We start from the raw sequence: 20,939 nt of genomic DNA on the forward strand, positions 1-20,939 counted from the left end.
TAGATTCTAAAACAAGTCTTTATTGGTCAATTGACAGAAAGTGTTGTAGTGACCATCTAAAGTAAACCCAGAAAAACAGTCCAAAGAAAAAATCAAGAAAAAACTCAAAAAGGTTTTACACATTTTACAAGGATGATATTTATTTTCACCTTCTTCTTCTTCTTCTTCTTCTTCTTCTTCTTCTTCTTCTTCTTCTTCTTCTTCTTCTTCTCTAACAGTGGTCACCAACCGGTGGATCGCGATTTTAATTTATTAAAAACATGTTTTTAACCTTTATTTAATGTTGATTGACAGGTTGATCTTCAAGGCATTCCTCCTAGTCGATCACCAAACATTTCTGTAGAAAAGCCAACGGTAACAGCATACGTTTGCGCCCCTTTTTTCCGTGTTGCGCTGTTTACGGTACGTTGATTCGTAAGCCCTGGGCACCGGGTATACAAAGTTTTACCATGTTTTACCTTTGCATTTGTCTGAAAAGACAAACTCCGGCTACCCTGCGGACCGGGAGATATGTGGCTAAATCGAGTGCGCTTTTGGTGCTGGCCAATCGGATAGCTCAATTCACGGTGCCTACCTACTTCCACGACCCCGGAAAATGAATGAGTAGCCAAGTGTATGGCTAGCCCTGCGTTTTTATTATTATTATTATTAGCAGCTCGTCGTGTGTATTTTAATATCGAGGAGTATTTCACTTTCGCTGGTCATAGGAACAACATGAATTTGTGCCGAGGCAGATGTGGTGCGACTCGAGTTTTGCCATCAGGTGGAAGACTGTGTCCCCTCTCTCTGGTCAGTCTCACTGGAGGAAAGGAAGGAGAGAGCAAGGACCGTCTGCTGCTCACTTCCACCCACTGAGACTGTTTTTTAAAAATAACTGGGAACTCGAGATTCATTGACTTGTAATCGTCCAAGACTACTGGGAACTCGGAAAAAGCAATATCCGACTTTTGGAAAATAGTTTTAAATGGTCATCCAACTCGTAAACGCTGGCATCTTTCTAGAACTTCCGACTTCCCGACCTGAAGTTCACTGACTTCTTGGTTTGACCTCGTTTATTCAGAGTTCCCAGTTGTCTTAAAATCACCATGACCATCAGATGCAGGTACTGTACCATCAGTCTTGTTAAATAGGATTGTGCCTCACAAGTGCTACACCAACTGATCTATTAGCTCGAGTTTTGAAATATAATATGGTCGAGAATAACAATATTGTCAGGGCAGGCATATAGCCAATATGCTAAGATAATGTATTGTGTGCTGCACAAATCTCATTCCTACAGAGATGTTTTTATTAGGTTAATGTAAAAATCATTATCTGAGTGGTAGATCTTGGCTTGCCTTCTGACTGCGAAAGTGATCTTGACTCAAATGTTGGTGACCACTGTTCTAAATCAAACGTTGGGAGAACATTGGGGAGGATTGATGCAAAGTCCAGCAAGAGTTCAAAGGGGATACATACGGGTACAGCTAGAACCAAAGGACTATCCCCGGGAAGGAATACATCAAGCAGGGTCACACAGTCAAATACCCAAATGAAGAAAATAGAAACATTCTATTTGTCCTCATGGCAGGTTAAACAACGTTTTGTAATAGGTGGACTGTGTATGATGGGGGTAAGGGGGATTGCTGGGATTGACTACAGAAAGACAGAAGACAACACCCTATACATGCCCTGCCCATTAACCAGTTTCAGTTGGGTTTAACCTCCATGATAATTTCCCACTGTTGTCTCCCATCCTGAAATGTAGGAACAGCGGTGTCTGTTTGTCTTGCCTGTCTTAACAGAGACAGAAAGCACAGCCATTTGGAATGAACTGAACATTGAGATGCAAACATATAGAGAGGGGTGGGTTTGGTGTGATATGAACAGAATTAAATGACATGGGTGGGTTAGTACATAGAGATACATGTGCATACATACATACAGAGGGAGGGGCTTTGCTAGGTTCAGGGCAGGGTCACCTACTCTAGTCAGTATGTACAGGTAAGAGGAACATATCAAAATGTACAAGGTTCCTTCTCTCTTATAGTGTGTCCAAAAAAACAGGCAAGGTCAACTTTCACCTGGGTGCTTATTCAGTTGGGTACAGAATATTGAAGAAAAATTAAAAGCATATAGCTGACATGGTTATTGTTTTGCATGACAGAGAAACGTGTCTTTTCTATGCAACATATTTCTATATGCACATTCTGTAACGTTGCAACTGCATGATTATGCCTCAAGTAACTACAACATCTCCAAAAGGACACCAATAAAAAAACCAAATAAAGATTGTTTAGTGCCATTGGTTACACCAAATGTAAAATCACCTAGACACATCATCCAGGCTTAAATACGCAGTGATAAATCAAATATGTTCCATTGCAATAAACCCAACATATTTTTCAGGTATTAAAATATTGCAAATCAATGCAAATAAGTTTTTCTTATTTTGTCTTAAATTTTAATTTGATGCAATAGACAAAAGGTATGATATACTGAACACAGATACTTTTGGTCATGTAGTGTATGTGGACATCTGCTCGTCAAACATCTCATTCCAAAATCATGGGCATTAATATGGAGTTGGTCCCCCCTTTGCTGCTATAACAGCCTCCACTCTTCTGGGAAGGATTTCCACTAGATGTTGGAACATTGCTGCAGGGTCTTGCTTCCATTCAGCCACAAGAGCATTAGTGAGGTTGGGCACTGATGTTGGCAGATTATGCCTGGCTTGCAGTCGGCATTCCAATTCATTCCAATGGTGTTAGATGGTGTTGAGGTCAGGGCTCTGTGCAGGCCAGTCAAGTTCTTCCACACCGATCTCGACAAACCATTTCTGTATGTAGGGGTGTTGCGGTGACCTTATTACCGCCACACTGGCGGTCACGAGTCATGAAGGCAGTCAAATTCCAAATGACCGCTTAGTCATGGTAATTAGGCTTCTCCAAGCTCTTATGCTGCTGATGGTAATTAGTAGTCTACCAAACTTGCTAACTGCCTGGTCCTCAGCACTCTGTTGTCCCTCTAATGACTCTCACATCAATGCAAATGTAATCGCAAATCTAATCAAACACTTCATGAGAGCCCATGAGCTAATGTTGCACAACAGTTCTATAGGGTGTGCAATTGCATGAGAACCTTGCTTTGTGCACGGGAGCATTGTCATGCTGAAACAGGAAAGGGCCTTTCCCAAACTGTTGCCACAAAGTTGGAAGCATAGCATAATCTAGAATGGCATTGTATTCCTTAGCGATAAGATTTCCCTTCACTGGAACTAAGGGGCCGAGCCCGATGCATGAAAAACAGCCCCAGACCATTGTTCCTCCTCCACCAAACTTTACAGTTGGCACTACGCATTTGTGCAGGTAGCGTTCTACTGGAACCCAGATTCGTCTGTCGGACTGCCAGATGGGGAAGAGTGATCCATCACTCCAGAGAACATTTTTCCAGTGCTCCAGAGTCCAGTGGCAGTGAGCTTTACACCACTCAAGCTGATGTTTGGCATTGCACATGATGATCTTAGGGTTGTGTGTGGCTGCTCGGCCATGGAAACCAATTTCATGAAGCCCCTGACAAACAGTTCTTGTGCTGACTTTGCTTCCAGAGGCAGTTTTGAATTCGGGAGTGAGTGTTGCAACCGAGGACATCATTTTTTCAGTTTCAGTCCTCGGCGTTCCCTTTCTGTGGCCTTCCCCTTGTGGCTGAGCTGTTGTTGCTCCTAGATGTTTCCACTTCACAATAACAGCACTTACAGTTGACAGGGGCAGCTCTAGCAGGGCAGAAATCTGATGAACTAACTTGTTGGAAAGGTGACATCCTATGACGGTGCCATGTTGAAAGTCACTGAGCTCTTCAGTAGGGCCATTCTACTGACAATGTTTGTCTTTGGAGATTGCATGGCGGTGAGCTTGATTTTATACACCCGTCAGCAACGAATGTGACTGAAATAGCCAAATCCACTAATTTGATGGGGTGTCCACATACTTTTCCAAAATAGTGTATCAAGGTAAGGATCGAAGGTGTTCTCCTATACTGGACTGTACCATCTTAAAGGAAAACTCCACCCAAAGACTATCATTTGGTATTTGTTTCATTAGTTGGTTGTTACCATTACAAAAGATCACAGCGACCTATAGGACCACAGTTTTTCAGACAAGATTTTAGACCCTGAAAAAATAGGTGGAAAACAGATGTTTGACAAGCAATTTCAGTTGTATACAGTATTTTCACATTTTGTTGTCTTTTTTTCACAGTCTCAGTAAAAAACAGTAGGTAAGGTTTCAGCTTGTGGACGAGGGCTTGAGGTCTGAGGTACTCAAGACCACAGGATAGTATTACAGCATTGGAGTACCACAGGGTAGCCTTTAGTTAACACCACATAGTTTGACATAAAGGAAAGGAGTCTTTTTAAATTCAGACTGGTGTTGTGTGTGTGTGTGTTTTCACTTTAGTGCTCATTCTATTCTTAATACCATTTCATTTTTTCACCAGTAGGGGGAGATGTTACCCCAACTCAGAGAAATCTCAGGTAGTCTCATGACTTGAACAATTTATTCTATAGTAGTGAGTATGTTGACGCCTCAGCGTGTGTGTATATACATCAGTGTGTATGTGTGTGCATCAGTGTGTATATCAGTATGTATGTATAATTTTATTCAGTCCAGCTGGCCCCTCTTGCTGCTCTGTTGTACCCTGGGAGCTCCTTGAACCTCCTCCTCCTCGCTGTCGTCTGACTCTGTGCTGGTGATGTCATCCTCTTCATCTTCCTCCTCCTCCTCACTGGCCTCTTCCTCAGCTCCTTGGGGCTCCTGGAAGCTCTGCATGGGGCACAGAGAGGCAACAGGTGTGTGACAGGCTCTGGAGCTGATTACTGTGGCCCTTGTGTATCCTACTCTGTTTCACTATGTCCCATTCCTCCCTCTGCCCTCTATCTTCAGGTACTCACTCTATTTCAGTCCATTCTCCCCTTTCTCACTGTGACGAAGCTGACTCAGTACCTCTCGTCACTAATTATTGAATTCCCCGTGTTTAGCGCATTCATGTGTTCCTATATATCTAGTAATTAATTTATTATAAAGGTGTATACTGTTGTTATTTCCCTCTTTTGCCAGTATCATGGCTATTTATTGTGCGTAAGGCTAATTGTGTGTCGAGCAAATGTTTGGTCAAGTTGCATTGTGACGAATTTCAGTTTCATATTTAAATGCATTAATTGACCCTTTTGCAATCCTCCAAGTGGATGCCATGTTCAGGTGCACATGGACTCCTGCTCCACTGACGAGAAAGAAGTTTGTTTATTTCCATATTGTAATGTGTCCTATGTTTGAAGTTGGCTCATCTCGGAGCTCCATGTCTTGTCTATCATGTCCGTGCGTAATGGGACCATACGCAGGTTGCAGAACTATTGTTATGAAATGTGTATTCATTCATTTAAAGATTTCACGCATTGAGGATAAGCCAGGAATGTTTAAGATGTTTATTTCGATGTAATATGTAATATAATGAAGATGCCTGTTAACATGATTTAATGGGTAAAGAGCACCATGTTTAATGGTATGGTCCATAAGGAGGGGCCTGTTTCACCTATGAGCTGTGAGCTGGAGGGATGTTCTAGCTCTGGTATGTGAGCTGGAGGGATGTTCTAGCTCTGGTATGTGAGCTGGAGGGATGTTCTAGCTCTGGTATGTGAGCTGGAGGGATGTTCTAGCTCTGGTATGTGAGCTGGAGGGATGTTCTAGCTCTGGTATGTGAGCTGGAGGGATGTTCTAGCTCTGGTATGTGAGCTGGAGGGATGTTCTAGCTCTGGTATGTGAGCTGGAGGGATGTTCTAGCTCTGGTATGTGAGCTGGAGGGATGTTCTAGCTCTGGTATGTGAGCTGGAGGGATGTTCTAGCTCTGGTATGTGAGCTGGAGGGATGTTCTAGCTCTGGTATGTGAGCTGGAGGGATGTTCTAGCTCTGGTATGTGAGCTGGAGGGATGTTCTAGCTCTGGTATGTGAGCTGGAGGGATGTTCTAGCTCTGGTATGTGAGCTGGAGGGATGTTCTAGCTCTGGTATGTGAGCTGGAGGGATGTTCTAGCTCTGGTATGTGAGCTGTTTTGGAGGCTGTCCTTAACCTGGTATGCCCCAACCTGCTTCTATTGGTTTGGCAGGGTAGGCCTGATTGAGGCTTAGGGTTTTGATTTCTATTCAAACCTGTATTCTGTAAAGATTATGTAACTATTCATAGGATCTTGTCATTCACCTGGAACCACCTTTCACTGTTAATATACTGGACAGTATCTTGCCCCTGATCCTGCTGCCTCCTCCTACTTACTGCCCTTAAGGCTGTTCCAAAATCTGGTCCCTACAACACTCACCTTCCTTCCTTTATTCCTCCCTCGCCTCTCCCCCACGGTTTTGTTTTCAGTCCCCCTCTTCCCCTTACCTCCATAGGATTGACTGTGATATTGAGCGCTGAGTTGTTCCAGTCCAGCTCTCCCTCCTTGGTTGTGTCTGAGCTCCTGCCCTCCTGTTGGTGTGTCAGGTGAATACGGTAGATGCCTAGCACAACCACCACCACCAGGGCGGCAATACAGATCACTATCACCACTGTGGCAGCACTGGGGACTCCTTGGGGAAAGGTAATGTTAATGTATGTTAAGTAACATGGTGCACCCACACGCATTACAAATATTTGGTTATGCACACAACCAAAATATCTTAGTTGTATGTACACACACATAATGGGTGCATTACACACACACACACACACACACACACACACACACACACACACACACACACACACACACACACACACACACACACACACACACACACACACACACACACACACACACACACACACACACACACACACATGGTCCTTGATCTGTACTGTTTATCTGTTGAATGCTGATCTGTACTTTCAAAATAAGATCACCACCCTGCCTTCTCTCTCTGTCCTTCAGAGAAGATATTAGAAATGTGTGTGTTCATCCAGCTACGGAGGACTCTTTTAATTGGTCAATTGATTCAGTCTGCCTCCTTATTACACACACAGACCGAGAGAGATGTTTTAAAGACCAATCCATAGCCATTGATCTCTCTCATGTAAAAGCCCCCTCAGTATATATACATGAATGCACACAGAATGTTGCTAGAGGGTGTGTATGGTCTCCTAACAGAACAATGTACATTATTCACCTCATTAAAGACACTACTGGGAAAATCTTTGTCATCCCTCCTCCCTGTTCTCTCTCTCTCTCTTTCTCTTTCTCTTTCTCTTTCTCTCTTTCTCTTTCTCTCTTTCTCTTTCAGTTCAAGGGGCTTTATTGGCATGGGGAAACGTGTTAACATTGCCAAAGCAAGTGAGGTAGATAATATACAAAAGTGAAATAAACAATAAAAATTAACAGTAAACATTACACATACAGAAGTTTCAAAACAATAAAGACATTACAAATGTCACATATATATATATATACATACAGTGGTGTAACAATGTACAAATGGTTAAGGAAAATAAATAAGCATAAATATGGGTTGTATTTACAATGGTGTATGTTCTTCACTGGTTGCCCTTTTCTTGTGGCAACAGGTCACAAATCTTGCTGCTGTGATGGCACACTGTGGAATTTCACCCAATAGATATGGGAGTTTATCAAAATTGGATTTGTTTTCGAATTGTTTGTGGATCTGTGTAATTAATCTGAGGGAAATATGTCTCTCTAATATGGTCATACATTGGGCAGGAGGTTAGGAAGTGCAGCTCAGATTCCACCTCATTTTGTGGGCAGTGAGCACATAGCCTGTCTTCTCTTGAGAGCCAAGTCTGCCTACGGCGGCCTTTCTCAATAGCAAGGCTATGCTCACTGAGTCTGTACATAGTCATTCACAGTGGTCAGGTATTCTGCCACTGTGTACTCTCTGTTTAAGGCCAAATAGCTTTCTAGTTTGCTCTGTTTTTTTGTTAATTCTTTCCAATGTGTTTTCCAATTTGTTTTCTCATGATTTGGTTGGGTCTAATTGTGTTGTTCTCCTGACCCCTCCTGTCTCAGCCTCCAGTATTTATGCTGCAGTAGTTTATGTGTTGGGGGGCTAGGGTCAGTTTGTTATATCTGGAGTACTTCTCCTGTCCTATTCGGTGTCCTGTGCGAATTTAAGTGTGCTCTATCTAATTCTCTCTTTCTCTCTCTCTCTCTCTCTCTCTCTCTCTCTCTCTCTCTCTCTCGGAGGACCTGAGCCCCAGGACCATGCCTCAGTACTACCTGACATGATGACTCCTTGCTGTCCCCAGTCCACCTGGCCATGCTGCTGCTCCAGTTTCAACTGTTCTGCCTTGTTATTATTCGACTATGCTGGTCATTTATGAACATTTGAACATCTTGGCCACGTTCTGTTATAATCTCCACCCGGCACAGCCAGAAGAGGACTGGCCACCCCACATATGCTCTCTCTAATTCTCTCTTTCTTTCTCTCTCTCGGAGGACCTGAGCCCAAGGACCGTGCCCCAGGACGACCTGACATGATGACTCCTTGCTGTCCCCAGTCCACCTGACTGTGCTGCTGCTCCAGTTTCAACTGTTCTGCCTTGTTATTATTCGACCATGCTGGTCATTTATGAACATTTGAACATCTTGGCCATGTTCTGTTATAATCTCCACCCGGCACAGCCAGAAGAGGACTGGCCACCCCACATAGCCTGGTTCCTCTCTAGGTTTCTTCCTAGGCTTTGGCCTTTCTAGGGAGTTTTTCCTAGCCAACGTGCTTCTACACCTGCATTGCTTGCTGTTTGGGGTTTTAGGCTGGGTTTCTGTACAGCACTTTGAGATATCAGCTGATGTAAGAAGGGCTATATAAATAAAATTAGATTTGGTCTGGACTGCTGGACTGCTGATTTGGTATAGACTGATGATTCTGTAGTGAGCTGTGTGTGGGGTATAGACTGCCGATTCTATAGTGAGCTGTGTGTGGGGTATAGACTGATGACTCTGTAGTGAGCTGTGTGTGGGGAAAAGACTCATGATTATGTAGTGAGCTGTGTGTGGTGTATAGAGTGATGATTCTGTAGTGAGCTGTGGGTGGGGTATGGACTGCTGATTCTGTAGTGAGCTGTGTGTGGGGTATAGACTGCTGATTCTGTAGTGAGCTGTGGGTGGGGTATGGACTGCTGATTCTGTAGTGAGCTGTGTGTGGGGTATAGAATGATGATTCTACAGTCTTACCTGAACTGTGTGTGGGGTATAGACTGATGATTCTGTAGTGAGCTGTGTGTGGGGTATAGACTGCTGATTCTGTAGTGAGCTGTGTGTGGGGTATGGACTGATGATTCTGTAGTGAGCTGTGTGTGGGGTATAGACTGCTGATTCTGTAGTGATCTGTGGGTGGGGTATAGACTGCTGATTCTGTAGTGAGCTGTGTGTAGGGTATAGACTGCTGATTCTGTAGTGAGCTGTGTGTGGGGTATAGACTGATGATTCTGTAGTGAGCTGTGTGTGGGGTATAGACTGCTGATTCTGTAGTGAGCTGTGTGTGGGGTATAGACTGATGATTCTGTAGTGAGCTGTGTGTGGGGTATAGACTGATGATTCTACAGTCTTACCTGAACCGTGTGTGGGGTATAGACTGATGATTCTATAGTGAACTATGTGTGGGGTATAGACTGATGATTCTGTAGTGAGCTGTGTGTGGGGTATAGACTGATGATTCTGTAGTGAGCTGTGTGTGGGGTATAGACTGGTGATTCTACAGTCTTACCTGAACCGTGTGTGGGGTATAGACTGATGATTCTATAGTGAGCTGTGTGTGGGGTATAGACTGATGATTCTATAGTGAGCTGTGTGTGGGGTATAGACTGATGATTCTGTAGTGAGCTGTGTGTGGGGTATAGACTGATGATTCTACAGTCTTACCTGAACCGTGTGTGGGGTATAGACTGATGATTCTATAGTGAGCTGTGTGTGGTGTATAGACTGATGATTCTATAGTGAGCTGTGTGTGGTGTATAGACTGATGATTCTATAGTGAGCTGTGTGTGGGGTATAGACTGATGATTCTACAGTCTTACCTGAACCGTGTGTGGGGTATAGACTGATGATTCTACAGTCTTACCTGAACCGTGTGTGGGGTATAGACTGTGGACCATGGCCGGATGATGAACCACTTGCATGTACTGGGGCGGGGCTACCATGTGATTGACATGCTCCCCAGCCTCTGATTTGTGGAGTACACTGATCTGGGCGGGGCAAGAATAGAGAGCAAGGTTATAGGTATAATAAGATAAATGTCTCAGAAAATTTAAGAGTAAACTACAAATAAGGACTATTATACACAGAACTGTCAGAGGTTTTCTGGCTTGAGCAAGAACATAGAAGGAAAGGGGTCTCAAGTCAGGAATTGTCTAAACAAACAATCTCTAAAAGCCAGGAACATTGGAATCCCTATATCTTTAACATTCCATTCTCTAGTCCACTGACCTCCAGGGTGAACTCATTGCTGGTGTAGCGTCCGTTGAGCTCGGAGCAGGTGAGACGGAACTTCCTGTCTGGGGTCTGGGTGGGGTGCCAGTTGTGGTAATGCACCTGTCTGATCACCTGCTCATAGTTGGACATGGAGTCCACACCTACGAGAGATGGTGGACATGTTTATATGGTCACTACCAGTTTCATAGATACAGGGGTTATGGTTATGGAGGAAGATATGGGTTATTTTTACAGAGGAAGATGGGGGTTATGGTTATGGAGGAAGATAGGGGTTATTTTTATAGAGGAAGATGGGGGTTATGGTTATGGAGGAAGATAGGGGTTATTTTTATAGAGGAAGATGGGGGTTATGGTTATGGAGGAAGAAAGGGGTTATTTTTATAGAGGAAGATGGGGGTTATGGTTATGGAGGAAGATAGGGGTTATTTTTATAGAGGAAGATGGGGGTTATTTTTATAGAGGAAGATGGGGGTTATTTTTATAGAGGAAGATGGGGGTTATTTTTATAGAGGAAGATGGGGGTTATTTTTATAGAGGAAGATGGGGGTTATTTTTATAGAGGAAGATGGGGGTTATTTTTATAGAGGAAGATGGGGGTTATTTTTATAGAGGAAGATGGGGGTTATTTTTATAGAGGAAGATGGGGGTTATGGTTATGGAGGAAGATAGGGGTTATTTTTTATAGAGGAAGATGGGGGTTATGGTTATGGAGGAAGATAGGGGTTATTTTTATAGAGGAAGATGGGGGTTATTTTTATAGAGGAAGATGGGGGTTATGGTTATGGAGGAAGATAGGGGTTATTTTTATAGAGGAAGATGGGGGTTATGGTTATGGAGGAAGATGGGGTTATGGTTATGGAGGAAGATGGGGGTTATGGTTATGGAGGAAGATGGGGGTTATGGTTATGGAGGAAGATGGGGGTTATGGTTATGGGGGTTATGGTTATGGAGGAAGATGGGGGTTATGGTTATGGAGGAAGATGGGGGTTATGGTTATAGAGGAAGATGGGGGTTATGGTTAGGTGTTTGCATGGTAACATAGATGGAGACATGCCAGAGGTGGAGTTGGGGTAAGGGTCAGAGGTTATATATGGGTTAGAGGTCTGGAGGTTAGATATTGCCATGGTAACTTACCGTATATAGACATGCCGGAGGTGGAGTTGGTGGCGTCCAGGTGTTTCCCCAGCAGGGTGCTACGCTGCAGCTGGAGACCCTCCTGCTCCGGCCTCAGCTCCTCCCCCAGCACCAGGATGTCACAGTAGTCCAGGTTATGGATGATCTCCTCCTGGACCCCCAGCCTGCCCGCTGAAAAAAAGAAGAAAACACACACACACACACACACACACACACACACACACACACACACACACACACACACACACACACACACACACACACACACACACACACACACACACACACACACACACACACACACACACACACAGTTGAATGCATGCGCTCACACATACAGACCTGCTATGTAAATTTGATCCGTCTGTTGCACAGCAGGAAATACAACTGGTAGTGTATCGGAGGTTTTAACAACGCTTCTAAAGGTTGTAGTTTCACTTTAAAATGTCCACACTGCTGAATCTGTAGGATTTTTGACCATTATGGGGGGGTTACTAGACAAGCTGTTTTTGTCTTTTTTCCACTCCTGCACATACTGTTGTTATTTAATGTTACAAACTACCTTTCTATTTGTGCAAATAAACTAAATTAGATTTCTCATAACAATAAATGATTCACCACCCACAAAAATGCCCATTAATTACAATCCACACAATCATGTACATTTCCTGTCGCTGCAGGATTATTTTCCTGCTGTGAGAAGCAGGGTCAAATTAAGATTGTGCATTTGTACACAACAATATTATCCAAGAGCATTTTTAAAACACTATTCCACACTAACCAACTTAAATTAACAAGCTATTTTCCCCCAAAACGCTGTTCAAAAACACTGTTCAAAAACTCTTCAGCTGCATTTTTAACGACCTCTGTTGCTACACACTCAGCCAGCCTGGGTGTCACAGAGTCTGCTGTACAGTTAGGTTAGCCACAGTTCTCTAGCGCTCCCTGCCTCTCAGCCTGCTGTGTTCTCTCCTGGGGAGGGGTAACACCTGGCATGCCCACTCAACAGCCTCCATACGGAGAGGTACTCCTCAAAGCAGGGGCTGTCCTTAGAAGAGCAGGGGTCCGGGGAGACCCTGGTTCTCCTCTATGCCTGGCTGAGGCTTGACTGATCTCAGAGCTGTGCTAACTGAGGGAAGGAGGGGAAACATCTGGAGCTGAGGAGACCCCCTGAGACATGCAGACTAAGAGAGAGATGGAATACTGCACCATTGAGAGGAGAGAATGTTTAGAAAGGAGTGGAGATACAGTGGAGAGGAGAGAATGTTTAGAAAGGAGTGGAGATACAGTGGAGAGGAGAGAATGTTTAGAAAGGAGTGGAGATACAGTGAAGAGGAGAGAATGTTTAGAAAGGAGTGGAGATACAGTGGAGAGGAGAGAATGTTTAGAAAGGAGTGGAGATACAGTGGAGAGGAGAGAATGTTTAGAAAGGAGTGGAGATACAATGGAGGGGAGAGAATGTTTAGAATGGAGTGGAGATACAGTGGAGAGGAGGGAATGTTTAGCTTGGAGTGGAGATACAGTGGAGAGGAGAGAATGTTTAGAAAGGAGTGGAGAGGAGAGAATGTTTAGAATGGAGTGGAGATACAGTGGAGAGGAGGGAATGTTTAGCATGGAGTGGAGATACAGTGGCGAGGAGAGAATGTTTAGAAAGGAGTGGAGATACAGTGGAGAGGAGAGAATGTTTAGAAAGGAGTGGAGATACAGTGGAGAGGAGAGAATGTTTAGAATGGAGTGGAGATACAGTGGAGAGGAGGGAATGTTTAGCATGGAGTGGAGATACAGTGGAGAGGATAGAATGTTTAGCATGGAGTGGAGATACAGTGGCGAGGAGAGAATGTTTAGAATGGAGTGGAGATACAGTGGAGAGGAGAGAATGTTTAGAAAGGAGTGGAGATACAGTGGAGAGGAGAGAATGTTTAGAATGGAGTGGAGATACAGTGGAGTGAATGTTTAGAATGGAGTGGAGATACAGTGGAGAGAATGTTTAGAATGGAGTGGAGAGGAGGGAATGTTTAGAAAGGAGTGGAGATACAGTGGAGAGGAGAGAATGTTTACAAAGGAGTGGAGATACAGTGGAGAGGAGAGAATGTTTAGAAAGGAGTGGAGATACAGTGGAGAGGAGGGAATGTTTAGAATGGAGTGGAGATACAGTGGAGAGGAGAGAATGTTTAGAATGGAGTGGAGATACAGTGGAGAGGAGGGAATGTTTAGAATGGAGTGGAGATACAGTGGAGAGGAGAGAATGTTTAGAATGGAGTGGAGATACAGTGGAGAGGAGAGAATGTTTAGAAAGGAGTGGAGATACAGTGGAGAGGAGAGAATGTTTAGAAAGGAGTGGAGATACAGTGGAGAGGAGAGAATGTTTAGAAAGGAGTGGAGATACAGTGGAGAGGAGAGAATGTTTAGAATGGAGTGGAGATACAGTGGAGAGAATGTTTAGAATGGAGTGGAGAAGAGGGAATGTTTAGAATGGAGTGGAGAGGAGAGAATGTTTAGAAAGGAGTGGAGATACAGTGGAGAGGAGATAATGTTTAGAAAGGAGGGGAGATACAGTGGAGAGGAGAGAATGTTTAGAATGGAGTGGAGATACAGTGGAGAGGAGAGAATGTTTAGAATGGAGTGGAGAGGAGAGAATGTTTAGAAAGGAGTGGAGATACAGTGGAGAGGAGAGAATGTTTAGAAAGGAGTGGAGATACAGTGGAGAGGAGATAATGTTTAGAAAGGTGGGGAGATACAGTGGAGAGGAGAGAATGTTTAGAATGGAGTGGAGATACAGTGGAGAGGAGAGAATGTTTAGAATGGAGTGGAGAGGAGAGAATGTTTAGAAAGGAGTGGAGATACAGTGGAGAGGAGAGAATGTTTAGAATGGAGTGGAGAGGAGAGAATGTTTAGAAATGAGTGGAGATACAGTGGAGAGGAGAGAATGTTTAGAAAGGAGGGGAGATACAGTGGAGAGGAGAGAATGTTTAGAATGGAGTGGAGATACAGTGGAGAGGAGAACATGTTTAGAAAGGAGTGTAGATACAGTGGAGAGGAGAGAATGTTTAGAAAGGAGTGGAGATACAGTGGAGAGGAGAGAATGTTTAGAAAGGAGTGGAGATACAGTGGAGAGGAGAGAATGTTTAGAAAGGAGTGGAGATACAGTGGAGAGGAGAGAATGTTTAGAATGGAGTGGAGATACAGTGGAGAGGAGAGAATGTTTAGAATGGAGTGGAGATACAGTGGAGAGGAGAGAATGTTTAGAAAGGAGTGGAGATACAGTGGAGAGGAGAGAATGTTTAGAAAGGAGTGGAGATACAGTGGGGAGGAGAGAATGTTTAGAATGGAGTGGAGATACAGTGGAGAGGAGAGAATGTTTAGAAAGGAGTGGAGATACAGTGGAGAGGAGAGAATGTTTAGAATGGAGTGGAGATACAGTGGAGAGGAGAACATGTTTAGAAAGGAGTGGAGATACAATGGAGAGGAGAGAATGTTTAGAAAGGAGCGGAGATACAGTGGACAGGAGAACATGTTTAGAAAGGAGTGGAGATACAATGGAGAGGAGAGAATGTTTAGAATGGAGTGGAGATACAGTGGAGAGGAGAGAATGTTTAGAAAGGAGTGGAGATACAGTGGAGAGGAGAGAATGTTTAGAATGGAGTGGAGATACAGTGGAGAGGAGAGAATGTTTAGAAAGGAGTGGAGATACAGTGGAGAGGAGAGAATGTTTAGAAAGGAGTGGAGATACAGTGGAGAGGAGAGAATGTTTAGAATGGAGTGGAGATACAGTGGAGAGGAGAGAATGTTTAGAATGGAGTGGAGATACAGTGGAGAGGAGAGAATGTTTAGAATGGAGTGGAGATACAGTGGAGAGGAGAGAATGTTTAGAAAGGAGTGGAGATACAGTGGAGAGGAGAGAATGTTTAGAAAGGAGTGGAGATACAGTGGGGAGGAGAGAATGTTTAGAAAGGAGTGGAGATACAGTGGAGAGGAGAGAATGTTTAGAAAGGAGTGGAGATACAGTGGGGAGGAGAGAATGTTTAGAATGGAGTGGAGATACAGTGGAGAGGAGAGAATGTTTAGAAAGGAGTGGAGATACAGTGGAGAGGAGAGAATGTTTAGAATGGAGTGGAGATACAGTGGAGAGGAGAACATGTTTAGAAAGGAGTGGAGATACAATGGAGAGGAGAGAATGTTTAGAAAGGAGTGGAGATACAGTGGAGAGGAGAACATGTTTAGAAAGGAGTGGAGATACAATGGAGAGGAGAGAATGTTTAGAATGGAGTGGAGATACAGTGGAGAGGAGAGAATGTTTAGAATGGAGTGGAGATACAATGGAGAGGAGAGAATGTTTAGAATGGAGTGGAGATACAATGGAGAGGAGAGAATGTTTAGAAAGGAGTGGAGATACAATGGAGAGGAGAGAATGTTTAGAATGGAGTGGAGATACAATGGAGAGGAGAGAATGTTTAGAATGGAGTGGAGATACAATGGAGAGGAGAGAATGTTTAGAAAGGAGTGGAGATACAGTGGAGAGGAGAACATGTTTAGAAAGGAGTGGAGATACAATGGAGAGGAGAGAATGTTTAGAATGGAGTGGAGATACAGTGGAGAGGAGAGAATGTTTAGAATGGAGTGGAGATACAATGGAGAGGAGAGAATGTTTAGAATGGAGTGGAGATACAATGGAGAGGAGAACATGTTTAGAAAGGAGTGGAGATACAATGGAGAGGAGAGAATGTTTAGAATGGAGTGGAGATACAATGGAGAGGAGAGTGCTGGTGTAAGGAAAGAGTAGAGCATGAGAGACTAACAGATACAGAGAATAGGAGAATAACACATGGAGGGCAAACATAATGAAACCTGAAAGAAAGAGCAAGAGCAGATGTCATATGATGGAGAGAATGGAATCTGTATTTCATATTGTATGAGATCGTGTGTGTGTGGGGGGGATCTCCAACTAACCTACTGCTGCACTGAGCCGTTTAACACCCGGTGACACTTTCTCCACACTAAGTACAGTCTAATCCTGCTGTGCAAGTCACAATTCTTACTAAAGGAACTGTGAATGGTGGGGGAGGCAGAACAGAGCCGGCCTGTACTACTGACATCAGACTTGCCCTCCCTCCCTCCCTTCCACTATCCCCAGCTTCTACAGTCCAGCCCCCCCGCTGACTAAGACCTCTGCCTACCAGACAAATGATTGCATGGGTTCCTGCCTGGCTGAACAGCAAATGGAAATGACATTTAAATCCCGTCTCTAGTCCTCTCAGTGCGGAGTCTGGGAACAACACAGAACAGCAGTGCTCTGCCTCAGCCTCAACGCTATAGCTGCCAATTAGACGGGGATAACCAGAGCGAGAGGTTTCACTGGCTCCATTGTCAGGAAGGTGGAAAACACTCTGCAGCGCTTTCAGGACTCAGCCTCTTTCTTTCCTCCTCTCGTTCTGCAGTTGGAATGGAGACCACAGCTGGAGGCTATATATTAGCCAAGTGTTGTGTGACTAGGAGCGTGTGGTTAATGGTGTGTGCGTGTATGGGATAGAGAGGAGTTGATGAAGTTCCAATATGACAGGAGATGTTGTGCTCTCCAGAGTCTACAGACTTCAACCTAATCAAATAGTTTTGTGGTGGTGAGCAGTGTGTCCCCTTTGGACCAGTATTATAATTACAAGCCATTCCCCTCTGCTATTCTCTGTCTATTTCTCTCTCTCTCTCTCTCTCTCTCTCTCTCTCTCTCTCTCTCTCTCTGTTTGGTTTGCACCCAGTATCTATCAATTTCTCCCTTTACACACACACACACACACACACACACACACACACACACACACACACACACACACACACACACACACACACACACACACACACACACACACACACACACACACACACACACACACACACACACACACACACACACACACACACACACACACACACTTCTATGCCTGTATCCTGTACCTGTATGGTGTGAGGCTGTGTCTCCCTTGGTGACAGTACTGATGATGTGAAGGTCCTGGAACAGAGTGAGTCCGGCTGGTCCTCTGACGTCAGCTGCTGGCCTGGTCAGTCTGTCCACCCCAGCTATGGTGATCCTGGGTTCACTGGGCTGCAGCACCATCACCACTGCATCGATGTCCGGGATGGAGATACACGTGTCCTCCCCAAAACACCTGGGAGGTTGAGGAATACAGAGATGGAGAGAGAGGAGGGAAGGGTAACTCTGATTAAATAGAATGTGAATGTATGTTTCAGTATGTGTTTGCTGGGTATCACTTCAGGTATGCGTGAAATATCAGAGCCATTGAATACTTAGATACTTTGAGAATGTGTGCGCGGGCTAATTCCAGGAATCAGCAACCTTGAAAAGGTTGAATAAGCCTCCACCTACTACACTGTGAGGCTGACTGAATGCAGACATCTGTGAGGCAGACATCTGACATAGACATGCATAAATAACCTGACACATACTGCATAAACAATGCAGATTAGACATCAATCACTGAGAAACCACAGGAGCAAGATACAATATGGAGAGAGAGAGAAAGAGAAAGAGAGAGGGAGGATGAGGAGAGAAAGAGAGAGACAGGTGGAGGCTGAGGAGAGAAAGGGTGAGGGAGAGAGAAAGCGAGAGGGAGGATGAGGAGAGAAGGAGGGAGGCTTAGGAGAGAAAGAGAGAGACAGATGGAGGCTGAGGAGAGAAAGAGTGAGGGAGGGGAGGCTGAGGAGAGAGAGAGAGGCTGAGGAGAGAAAGAGGGAGGCTGAGGAAAGAAGGAAAATACAGTTAACAAGGGAGTTGTGAAAGCTGGTAGCAACGAGAGGGATGTTTTTCACATCCATGTAGTTACAGAGAAGGAAGTTGAACATCTGTCAGAGGCTGGGACTGGCACAACAACAGCTCTTTATTTGGTTGGAGCTTTGCAGAAAAATGCACAAGCATAAGGAGATTCCGACTCCTTCATAATCACCTGTGATTACCCATTATATATGACATTGCTGCTGGCCTAGTTCTTGTTTATTTCACGCCTAAACACCGCTGTAAACCCCCTCACATGGAACACTAACACACAGGGATTTCACAGTCACATCTCCCCATTTCTGGTGTAAAAAACATGTTTTCAGTCAAGCGTGGTATAGCCCAATCTCCCTTTCTCTTTATCTCTCAAGCGGTGATCCACAAGTTGTCTTTCCTCGCCTCGGCAGGGTATTGTTGAGGAGGCAGAGACAGTGTAGCGGCAGGGTATTGTTGTGGAGAGGAGACAGTGGAGCAGCAGGGTATTGTTGTGGAGAGGAGGCAGAGACAGTGGAGCAGCAGGGTATTGTTGTGGAGAGGAGACAGTGGAGCGGCAGGGTATTGTTGTGGAGAGGAGACAGTGGAGCGGCAGGGTATTGTTGTGGAGAGGAGACAGTGGAGCGGCAGGGTATTGTTGTGGAGAGGAGACAGAGACAGTGGAGCGGCAGGGTATTGTTGTGGAGAGGAGGCAGAGACAGTGGAGCGGCAGGGTATTGTTGTGGAGAGGAGACAGAGACAGTGGAGCAGGCAGGGTATTGTTGTGGAGAGGAGGCAGAGACAGAGACAGTGGAGCGGCAGGGTATTGTTGTGGAGAGGAGGCAGAGACAGTGGAGCGGCAGGGTATTGTTGTGGAGAGGAGACAGAGACAGTGGAGCGGCAGGGTATTGTTGTGGAGAGGAGGCAGAGACAGTGGAGCGGCAGGGTATTGTTGTGGAGAGGAGGCAGAGACAGTGGAGCGGCAGGGTATTGTTGTGGAGAGGAGGCAGAGACAGTGGAGCGGCAGGGTATTGTTGTGGAGAGGAGGGAGACAGTGGAGCGGCAGGGTATTGTTGTGGAGAGGAGGCAGAGACAGTGGAGCGGCAGGGTATTGTTGTGGAGAGGAGACAGTGGAGCGGCAGGGTATTGTTGTGGAGAGGAGGCAGAGACAGTGGAGCGGCAGGGTATTGTTGTGGAGAGGAGGCAGAGACAGTGGAGCGGCAGGGTATTGTTGTGGAGAGGAGGCAGAGACAGTGGAGCGGCAGGGTATTGTTGTGGAGAGGAGGCAGAGACAGTGGAGCGGCAGGGTATTGTTGTGGAGAGGAGACAGAGACAGTGGAGCGGCAGGGTATTGTTGTGGAGAGGAGGCAGAGACAGTGGAGCGGCAGGGTATTGTTGTGGAGAGGAGGCAGAGACAGTGGAGCGGCAGGGTATTGTTGTGGAGAGGAGGCAGAGACAGTGGAGCGGCAGGATATTGTTGTGAGAGGAGACAGTGGAGTGGCAGGGTATTGTTGTGGAGAGGAGACAGAGACAGTGGAGCGGCAGGGTATTGTTGTGGAGAGGAGAGAGACAGTGGAGCAGCAGGGTATTGTTGTGGAGAGGAGGCAGAGACAGTGGAGCGGCAGGGTATTGTTGTGGAGAGGAGAGAGACAGTGGAGCGGCAGGGCATTGTTGTGGAGAGGAGACAGAGACAGTGGAGAGGCAGGGTATTGTTGTGGAGAGGAGGCAGAGACAGTGGAGCGGCAGGGCATTGTTGTGGAGAGGAGAGAGACAGTGGAGCGGCAGGGTATTGTTGTGGAGAGAGGGAGAGACAGTGGAGCAGGCAGGGCATTGTTGTGGAGAGGAGCAGAGACAGTGGAGCAGCAGGGTATTGTTGTGGAGAGGAGGCAGAGACAGTGGAGCGTCAGGGTATTGTTGTGGAGAGGAGGCAGAGACAGTGGAGCGGCAGGGTATTGTTGTGAGAGAGGCAGACAGTGGAGAGGCAGGGTATTGTTGTGGAGATGAGGAGAGACAGTGCAGCGGCAGGGTATTGTTGTGGAGGAGGCAGACAGTGGAGCAGCAGGGTATTGTTGTGGAGAGGAGAGACAGTGGAGCAGCAGGGTATTGTTGTGGAGAGGAGGCAAAGACAGTGGAGCAGCAGGGTATTGTTGTGGAGAGGAGGCAGAGACAGTGCAGCGTCAGGGTATTGTTGTGGAGAGGAGGCAGAGACAGTGGAGCAGCAGGGTATTGTTGTGGAGTGGAGTGTGGAGCAGGGTATTGTTGTGGAGAGGAGACAGTGGAGCGGCAGGGTATTGTTGTGGAGAGGAGGCAGAGACAGTGGAGCGGCAGGGTATTGTTGTGGAGAGGAGGCAGAGACAGTGGAGCGGCAGGGTATTGTTGTGGAGAGGAGACAGTGGAGCGGCAGGGTATTGTTGTGGAGAGGAGGCAGAGACAGTGGAGCGGCAGGGTATTGTTGTGGAGAGGAGGGAGACAGTGGAGCGGCAGGGTATTGTTGTGGAGAGGAGGCAGAGACAGTGGAGCGGCAGGGTATTGTTGTGGAGAGGAGGCAGAGACAGTGGAGCAGCAGGGTATTGTTGTGGAGAGGAGACAGTGGAGCGGCAGGG

At 45.6% G+C, this 20,939-nt stretch overlaps 1 protein-coding gene and 1 long non-coding RNA gene across 3 annotated transcripts in view; one reads left to right on the forward strand and one right to left on the reverse strand.

Annotated features, from left to right (window-relative positions):
* Positions 1–20,939, reverse strand: part of LOC118396889 (calsyntenin-2-like) — a 365,777-nt gene continuing 344,838 nt past the window's right edge. The window contains exons 11-16 of the mRNA XM_052467906.1: positions 17,529–17,740; positions 11,583–11,753; positions 10,443–10,588; positions 10,078–10,201; positions 6,410–6,594; positions 1–4,799 (exon numbers count right to left, since the gene is read on the reverse strand). Of these exons, the coding sequence (XP_052323866.1) occupies positions 4,638–4,799; positions 6,410–6,594; positions 10,078–10,201; positions 10,443–10,588; positions 11,583–11,753; positions 17,529–17,740 (1,000 nt within the window). The 3' untranslated portion in view covers positions 1–4,637. The remainder of the gene's footprint in view (positions 4,800–6,409; positions 6,595–10,077; positions 10,202–10,442; positions 10,589–11,582; positions 11,754–17,528; positions 17,741–20,939) is intronic.
* Positions 968–8,848, forward strand: LOC127908740 (uncharacterized). Of its 2 annotated transcripts, XR_008068207.1 has the most exons (6): positions 968–1,102; positions 4,474–4,510; positions 4,642–4,825; positions 6,418–6,605; positions 7,285–7,339; positions 8,202–8,848. It is a non-coding gene; the product is annotated as an uncharacterized LOC127908740 (long non-coding RNA). The 2 variants fall into 2 exon arrangements; XR_008068206.1 differs by lacking the exon at positions 968–1,102 and having other exon boundaries at positions 4,442–4,510.

Source organism: Oncorhynchus keta, chromosome 18 (genome assembly GCF_023373465.1).
Source record: "Oncorhynchus keta strain PuntledgeMale-10-30-2019 chromosome 18, Oket_V2, whole genome shotgun sequence".
Taxonomy (NCBI): domain Eukaryota; kingdom Metazoa; phylum Chordata; class Actinopteri; order Salmoniformes; family Salmonidae; genus Oncorhynchus; species Oncorhynchus keta.